Raw genomic sequence first — 10,000 nt, forward strand, 5'->3', positions numbered from 1 at the left:
GTAGTCATATATTAATTACTTCCTGAAGAGAACAAGTTGTTAACGTGAGAAATTTGTTTCGAAAAAGCCCTCATTAATGCTCGTTTGCTGCATAACGATAGAAAACGAATGCTATTAGGTAATTTGTTTAACATGACGAGAAAGCAATTTGCCCTGAATGATGATTTTAAAAAAGCTAAAGAAAGGTAAATGCCCTTTGAAACTTTCTCCTTTCCTTTCCACATGCTGGCCACAGAATTAGTCTCAATGAAGTCTCGGATTAGGGTTATAGTCCGTTTTAAATAAATAAAAAGACAAACTTAACTTATGGGATCTTCGGAATTTGGTGGGAGCTCTCTGGATTATCTTCTTTCCTTAATAACAATACCTGGCATAAATCATCATTTTTCGTACGTACACATCTCTATATATCACAGAACATGAGAATTTCCTTATTTGACAAATGGACTGCTAGATAAATGACGCAGTTAGGATACTAGAGTTTGTGGCTTTTCTTGAATCTGTCGTTTCATTAAGAATCACGGATTACATTTTTGTTAAGCTAGATGAAGTTTGAAATTGATGATAATAAAAATCCTTCAAATTATCAGGTCACAAAAATTGTCAACAATACTGAAGCTTTTACACAAGATTACGCAACGGAATGCAGTCATTATATATTATGATTTTGGAAGTAATGTTAAAGAAATGTTATCAGTCAAGGGAAAGCTTTTGAATTTACTGAATAGCGTAAGCGCGCAAAAAATTGAAATCCCTTAAATGTCAAATTATATTTATGAAAGTACAAAGCTGTTGATTAGTACCCGTAGCTATACTAACCTTAAGACAAACGTTTATAGCTGCATATTGCGTTTTATATAATCGAGTTATGTATGATAAAATCCTTACCTGGGTTAACTTCAACGATTTTAGACTGTGGTATAAGCCTGTTTGTCAACTTTATATTATAATAAAAAAAAAGGGGGGGGGGGGGGGGGGGGGGAAAGGCTACGTTAGATGGCACTTAACTATAGTTCATTACAATGGAAGTACGAAGCGGTATTGTAAATCTTGCTTTATGTCATTTATTTGTTAGACAATCCTTTTTGTTATGTGAAAAAAAAAATGCAGTAATAAAGTAAATTAAAAAAAAAATATGTCCACGGAAAAGCAAACATACTTTATATCACGATAATAATTCTCAGTAGGATTCGTTTTTCTCAAATGTCGCTTTCCGAGTTAATGTTTAATCAGGAATCTGTGATGGGCCGAGAAATATGACTAAAAGATATTTAGAAAACTCATTAAAGTTCTTAATGGTTTCATTCTCGCCGTGAATACAATGTTCCGAAATCTGGTTCAAAAGATATGCCAATATATATCGGGAATCTTGAGCAGTTTCGGGAAAACATCTTACCGGTTCTTTAACAGCATTAAATGTAAATCTGCTAGTTGTGTCATTTTCAGTATGATGAGCTATTCTGTGATATGGGGGACAATTTCATCAAGAATTTCTTTAAAAAGAAAAAAAAAAGCAAGTAACCTTCAGAAGGCCTAGAGATTTATTTCAGTTTTATTTACACCTCACTGAGTAGGAGATCCACTTATATATAACAACATCAGGAATTCATTTCCTCAGTGCGATTTCCTTATAAATATATCCTGTTGTAAGCAAATTTTTAATGCAATAACAAAATCTTCACAGTAAACTTTAATGGCCATGTATGCTAAGACAAAATCGTTTTCTCTTAGGATAATAGGGTATAGAAAATGGTTTTCCATTAGTTGTTATGGTAAACTACTTTAATTTTACTTTATATATATATATATATTATATTATATATATATATTATATACTATATATATATATATATATATATATATATACATATATATATATATATATATATATGTGTGTGTGTATTACGTTTTCACTGCATTGTCATTCACCAAAAATACTTGAGTCGGTTTTTCTAGCGAGACTTCTCCCCTTTCTACACACCACTGACAACCAGTTCGGATTTAAAGCAAACCACACAACCGACACTTGCATCTACATACTGAAAGAATTGTTGAACTACTACCTATCATCAGCCTCTCCACTTTTCCTTTGTTTTGTAGATGTGAGAAAGCATTTGACAGAGTAAACTACCTACAGTTCTTCCTGAGGCTGCATTAAAGGGGCACACCCCTATATCTAATTGGCATTTTACAATGCTGGTTCTCCACACAGCAATTCTGTGTCAAATGGGGTAACGTATTATCGTACACCTTCGGCTCCCTAAACGGGCTTCGGCAAGGGGGCATTCTCTCTCCATACCTGTTTAATACGTAGCTACACAGATGCCTTGAATGTCAAACTGAACTCACTCCCAATCGGATACACTGTCAATGAAACAACTATAAACAACCTCTGTTACGCCGATGATATGGTTCTGATTTCCCCATCAGTGCAAGGTCTCCAACGACTCATCGACACTTGCCGCCAATATGCAGAGGAATTTGATGTAATCTACAACGAAACCACGACCCAGTGTATGTCGCTGCTCCCGAGATCGCTTAAGCATATTGCAGAACCACAAATTTTCCTCAAACCATCGACTGGAATTTGTGCACAAATTTCCGTATTTGGGTCACATTGTCACCGACGACCTAAAATATACGGCAGACATTGAACAGAGGCGTCGTAAACTATGTGCAACTGGCAACATGATGCAGTGTTGCCACACGTACGATAATTATCGTACAAGCACGATAAAAACGGCCTTGGTACGATGCACGATAGCATTTTCCATTCCCGTACGGTTTGTGCGATAATTCTAAGGTGTTGATAAGTAATTAATTACAAATATAAATGATCGGTGAACTCCTCCATGAAACAGGCTAATTTCTATAAAAAAAAAAAAAAAGAATTATTTCGGAGTCCGTACATGGCTTGCCGCCGCTTGTCTCCAATTGTAACGTGGTTCAAAGGCTATTGGAACAGTAGGAGGCAGTGAAGCTATTTTTCTCGGAGAAGTGGCTCGCTGAGAAACTATTAGCAACATAGTTGATTATCAACTCCCTTCATGATCCTTTCATGAAGTTATATTTCATGTTCCTTGATTGGGTTCTTCCAAAGTTTACTGAGTTCAACAAATTTTTCCCGTCAGATAAAGCAGTAATAACAGTTCTCCATGATAAAGTGTCCATGCTATTCAGAGACCTCCTTCTCTCATTTATGGACAGGACCAAATGTACCTATAAGAGTTAAAGTTATGCAGGGATTAAAAAAAAAACCTCCATACAGGGAAAGAAAGCTCAACAGCAGGAGTTTTATCAGAGGTGTAGAAGTTTCCTTGTAGTGGCATGCACACAAATAAAGAAGAGGTATAATTTCAATGATGGTGTCCTGTCAAAGTTAAACTCTCTGTCCAAAAAATGCTCTCTCATCAGAATTCAGAGAAAGAATCCCCTCTGAGCTTCCTCTGATTGTACCCCCAGATGACCACTCACTACTTCAAAAGCAGGATGATCAATGGAGAATGTTTCCCATATTGCAACATGAACTTGAACATCTCGTTAATGAGTCATATTTTTCCTTCTTGAGATCAAGACTGGTATAATACTTATATCCAGATACACTGGAAATTAATTCTGACATATTAGGTAATGGGAATGTAGATTCATGAAGAATTTCATTTATTCTACGAAAATCCCCACAAACCCTAAGGGATCCATTCTGCTTCTTGACAGTAACAATTGGTGAGGCATAATCTGAGAATTCTACTCTTTCTATAATCTTATTTTTTTCAAGCTCTTGCAGCGCACTCTCAGCCTCACTGCGTAACGTCAGTGGCACCGTGCGGACCTTTTGAAAAACAGGAACATGACCAACTTTAGGATACAATCGGGCTTGACAGTTCTTAATTGGTTTCAAACTATCTACATTATATTAAATTCCTACCTATCAAGTTATTTGGGAGTCTGACCCAACAATTATGAATTAACGTCTGAATGATTTTGCTATTTGTATAGAAAATTTGAAACTTTGATCTTCCCAAATACTTTAATTGGCACTTGGTTATAACCCTGAAATTTAGTTCTACAGTTCAGTAATGTACAATTTAACTTCTTGAAATCATCATACTTTAATGTGGAAATAGCTGAACCAGTGTCAATTTCAAATAAAAATGGCTTATGATTCAATTGACAACTAACAACATAAGGTTGAACAGAACTCTTGTTTACTATACATTTCAAATCAACTGACTCATCATTGGATTCCTCTTCTTGGATTATAACTTCATGAGTCTTCTTCCTTCAAGTGGGGTTTCGTCGTTGGCAGCGCTCTTGTGAAAACTAACCTGAAGCTGCTGTACAAACTTAAGAGACAATTGTCATAACTTAATACTTTCGCGAGCTTAAGGTAGATTAAATACACACTTCGTGTAAAGTACTCACAGCTCTATTGTTCCTTCACTCTGTTACAGGTGGTATAACTTATAACTTAGGGATAGCGTTACTCTCCTGATCCTGGGCCTGGCTGCCCTTTTTCGGATCTTGTTTACATGCTGACCTCTTTTTGACCGGGTCCCGCCAGCATTACAAAGTAGAAGAATAGTAATGTATCTCTATATAAGGGTTGTAACAGTAGCTATGTGCAGTATGTATGCTATATTTTTTTTCAGTTTTAAACATCAAAGGTAGTGTTGGAATTGTTTAACAATGAAATTCTGAAATGTCACCCTTGGGGAGATCCGGTCAGGACGACGTAAACAGAACGTAGAAGACAAGTATTATTCGATTTTAAGTTGAAATAGGCATTTTCTGATAATTCACAGAACGTTCAAAAAGTTGTCATTTATCTCCTGTTTTATTAATCACTGACTTCTCATTTTGCCTTAACATGAGAACTGTGTGTGTGTGTGTGTTTAACACACTCGATCGGTGTCCGAGGCAAAACATCCTGTTACACTTCTTTACAGTATATATAGGATTTCTGAATGACGATTGGCGAGTCCAGCGCAAATTCATTTTAATAACACTACCAGAAAGTAATCTATCTTTTTATATTTTACTGTAAATGATTTTTCATCACATAATAATATAGAAGCTTCACTTGTATATGTGCTACATCTATGGCATTTCAACAGAAGTCCTTCGGTTTCGGCCGACGTCGGTGACGAAGCAAACTTTCATTAAATAGAGACTCCTGTTTTACAACTAGTAACGTCAGTAATATTATTTAATAGTGTATGAGAGGTGAAGATAACTTTCTACTTATATAATATCAGCAGATTGATCTGAGAACGTAAACTGATGGGATATTATACAAGATGGTTTGTTGAGTGTCTTCAAGACCAAGTAATTTTGCTTAAGTTCCTGCAGCAATTTTACAACTGGAGGATACGGGTATGGTAGAAATCAATTAATTTATATTTTACTGGGCATCAGTTGCCTTGTGAATAAAAAGGTATTGGTAGATCTACATAACTATTCCGCAGCGAGCTAGACTATGGCAGTTGCCGTTTTTCTATGCAGTTTTACCTCCTATTCGTATCGGGAACAAATGATCAGTGTAAGGCTGCTGAAATTGTTGCAGGCTACAGCGGATATTGGTAATTTGGTATAGGTATTTTAGGTGGGTGAAAATACAAGAGCGGAATAGGCATACAAGGAGGTATTCTAACATTGCCGTGGCAACCTGTAGTATCTGTAGGTTCTGATTCTGAAAAGGGTAAACTTTTTTGGGTTGGGGGTTGGGGAAGTGATACAAGGATATGTTTTAAATGGTCCCTGATACTTTAATGAAGGGTATTAAAGTGCAGCGTGCACTAGTTAAGTAAGGACCTGGTAACTTAGGCTTATGTTAGTGGTCTACCAGGCTATGACCTGATACCTAGGTTAGTTTCAGGTTAGGTAAGGGTAGATTCCCAGATGATAATTTTTAATGTTAAGTTCCCAAAGTAAGGTTAAGTTGCGGTCCAGGAGGCGGCAAAAAAAAGTCCGGCTATGTAAGGCCTTCTGTGCCTTTGACTTGGTTACATTGGATTGCAACCCTGTTATTTTAATTCACAGTTCCATAAATTAGAGTAGGTTGGGGGGACGCTCATGAGAGCGAATCCCCCTGGCATCCTACTAACTATTTCAAGGCCCATGACACCCTCCTTTTTTAATATAACTAATGAACTAGGCTTCTGATTAATGTGAAACCGAAACCACCAGAGTTTGAGACACCGACCTAATTAAGAAAAATGGATTCAAGCATCTACTCCGCATTATTGTCTTACTTTATATCGAGAAATGTCATCTCAATTTTGTGGGCATGGTGAGAACTGAAATTAAGACCTGGCAACTAGGCGCAGAAAGACGTGTGTCGACCATGACGTGGGGCCCCGTGACGTTTACACCTTACACGTCCCCCTTTCTGTATGGTTTTCATTATACCAGTACAAGAATTATATATATATATATATATATATATATATATATATATATATATATATATATATACCTTTGATAGAGATAAGGGGTTTTTATTTTTCAATACAGGTATGCAGTCATAAGTGGGTTGAAGTTATGGAATGAAAAAAATGTTAGGTCTGGCAAAGTTTAAATTGGTCATATATTTTATTATTCCCTGATTTCAATAACGTCACGAAAGCAATTTCAGATAAAGAGTTTAATCGTGCTATATGTGAATTGATTATTGGTGAATATGATTGTTGAGGGTGCGCACAAAATATGATCATTACAAATATTTAATATGGCTGAGGATTGGATGGAGGTGAAAGGATAGTAATACTTTATTAACAATAAGTGCTTTGTACATAGATAGTAGTATAGCAGCTAACATTTTAATAAATAAAGTTACAAGACTGAAGTAGAATATGTTTATATACATATATAAGTAAATAAATAAATAGCTATATATATATATATGTACACACACACACACACACACACACATATATATATATATATATATATATATATATATATATATATATATAAAGAGAGGGAGAGAGTGAGAAAAAGAGAGAGAGAGAAAATCTGATAATGCATAATATTTTACTATACATGTCCGTGCTGGTACGCCATTAAACATGACAACATGATACCAACCTATTCAATCCAATCATCAGTTTATTGTTGTCTTGTTCTCTCTTGTAGTATGTTAAGAGTCGCAACATAAAAGCATTACGACAACCTTGTGGACAATGGTGAAGCATTCTAGACATGATATAAAATGTCAATAGTAGGCAGTAAGCAAGGTGTCAGCAGGAGCCCTTGTCAATGCCTGTATCTAACAGACGTGTACCTTCCCTAGCATGATCACCTCTGACTGCCATCCGAGATTTTTATTTTTTGTCTTCTTTTTCGTAAGAATTACCTATTAATCAAATAATAAACACAAGTGAGGCTAAAAATGAGTTTATTCAAACATAATAACTAATCAATATCTTTAGATTCCATCAAAGAGCAGTATAATTTACTACAACTTATATATTATTTGATAACCATACACAAATGGGGTAGTGGCAGTTGTAAACGTCACGGGGCCCCACGTCATGGTCGACACACGTCAGTCTGTGCCTAGTTGCCAGGTCTTAATTTCCGTTCTCACCATGCCCACAAAACTGAGATGACATTTCTCGATATAAAGTAAGACAATAATGCGGAGTAGATGCTTGAATCCATTTTTCTTAATTAGGTCGGTGTCTCAAACTCTGGTGGTTTCGGTTTCACATTAATCAGAAGCCTAGTTCATTAGTTATATTAAAAAAGGAGGGTGGCATGGGCCTTGAAATAGTTAGTAGGTTAGGATCCCCTGATAGGTAAGTCAATGATTTTTCACCCACCCAAATACCCGGCTTTCCATATAAAAGGGGGAGGGGGGTTTTATTACATAGGAAAAAAAATGTGTATTTTGGCCAAGTCCGACGTGCTAGATGTAAGGCGTTTTTTTTTTTCAATTCATTCAAATGCAAATTTCCTCGTTAATTGTAGCACAGTAATACCTTGATAAAAGAGACAGTCTTCACAGTAATACCTGGATAAAAGGGACAGTCTTCACGATAATACCTGGATAAAGGGGACAGTCTTCACAGTAATACCTGGATAAAAGGACTGTCACCACAGTAATACCTGGATAAAAGGACTGTCACCACAGTAATACCTGGATAAAAGGACTGTCACCACAGTAATACCTGGATAAAAGGACTGTCACCACAGTAATACCTGGATAAAAGGGACAGTCTTCACAGTAATACCTGGATAAAAGGGAGGGACAGCATAGTAATACCTGGACAGTCACCACATTAATACCTGGTTAAAGGTGACTGACAGCACAGTAATACCTGGATGAAAGGGAGTGTCGCCACCGAAGACTGGATAAACGGGACAGTCACTACAATAATACCTGGATAAAAGGGACAGTAATTCCCGTCAGTTCACACCCCCGGACCCCCGTTACTGTTAAGAAGGGGTGAACGTCCACGTGTAAAAAATGGAACTGTCAGTCGGACCATCGCTCATTTGCCAGAAGAGTGACACAACTCAAAAAATGTGTTTGGAGCTATTGATACCAGCAGAAAGCCTGTTCTTTATTCCATATTGTGGTGAAAAATTCTTATTTGTATTTGTCATTAAAAACAGGTTCATGTAAAAGAATCATCTAAATATAAATGGACAGAGTATAGAGAATTTCAACTTTAGATTGTTTTTCCCGAAATATAGCAATTTTCAAGTTAAGACACTCTTCTGGCAAATGAGCGAATATATACTCATATCCCAATTTCGATCATCATTTAACTTTGATGTTAAAATTGGTGATATAAGTGAATTATAATCAAGTCTGACGATTTGGTTTGTTTCTTCATTTATTTAATGAATAGAACTCGGTATTAAGAATATTTTTTTTTATTATTATTATTATTATTATTATTATTATTATTATTATTATTATTATTATTATTATTATTATTATTATTATTATTATTATTATTTGTCAATTGTGTAAGTAAATCCCTATGTAGTATTCTTGCTTAAGATTTGCATAGTCTCATGTCCAATTACCCTTTTTGGGCATATTTCGGTACTAGCTATGATTTATTTTTCCCGTGATGCAGTTGGGTCATCAAGGAGTTTATTGTCATTTCGACGGAATAGATAAATTGATGAGAGGAGTGACATTTTCTACTTCGGTTTTAAGTCAAATGGACAATTTCCCCATGGTCCGGGACCTTAAAGGGAAACTTCTGGTTGCATTTCAGATGTTCCATATGTGGTATTATTCCATTTAAGTACCTGGTGGGGAAAATTTGTTTTGGAAAGGGGGTTTTCTTTATTTTTTACAACCAATTTTCTATTGCACCATGGGCGCAGCCATTTATGTGCGTCTCATCTGTTATGCGTGGCGTCATGTCGTGGTATTCTCAAATAGGAGGAACTATTCCACCAGGCATGCTGTCTACACAATTTATGGACACACACACACACACATGTTTAGAAAACTGCCGTTCACCCCATCACACCACACACATTTCGATTGACAAGAATAAATTTAAATTCAAATACATACAAGTGGAGGCACCATAGTATAGATAGCGGTAAATAGCCGCCCTATCTTCATCGGTACAGTGGTCTGTTCAGACCGACATTTCATGTTGATCTGTTTTCACTCATAGCTGTGGCCACCACTATTTCCTTTAAGGAGAAAAGGGTTCCTGAATACGAGATGTCGAAAACAGAAAAAGAAAAACTACCCAGCCACTGTTTGTAATCCTGAAAAACATCATCATTAATAACTATTACCATTTTCTCTCTCTCTCTCTCTCTCTCTCGGCAATGTTGCAACATCACGTATATTACACACACGCGCGCACACTTGCCCATGCACGGTATGCTTTTGTAAGGGCTGTCACTATTGCCATGAGTGGTCGGTCTCAATAGCCCTTTTCAGGTGTGTGCAGTTTTGCTTTAGTACTTTTGATTCATCCGTGTACTTTGGCGTTCCTCATTCGTAGACAGCATGTCT

The 10,000-nt window shown here is 36.3% G+C and overlaps 1 protein-coding gene across 1 annotated transcript in view; it reads left to right on the forward strand.

The window, feature by feature from the left end:
- The window catches only part of LOC135225107 (uncharacterized), a 40,304-nt gene that overhangs the window by 22,747 nt on the left and 7,557 nt on the right, over positions 1-10,000 (forward strand). Inside the window, exons 2-3 of the mRNA XM_064264363.1 lie at positions 6,635-6,658; positions 7,224-7,263. Coding sequence (XP_064120433.1) covers positions 6,635-6,658; positions 7,224-7,263 — 64 coding nt within the window. The remainder of the gene's footprint in view (positions 1-6,634; positions 6,659-7,223; positions 7,264-10,000) is intronic.

Source organism: Macrobrachium nipponense, chromosome 12 (assembly GCF_015104395.2).
Source record: "Macrobrachium nipponense isolate FS-2020 chromosome 12, ASM1510439v2, whole genome shotgun sequence".
In the NCBI taxonomy this organism is placed as follows: domain Eukaryota; kingdom Metazoa; phylum Arthropoda; class Malacostraca; order Decapoda; family Palaemonidae; genus Macrobrachium; species Macrobrachium nipponense.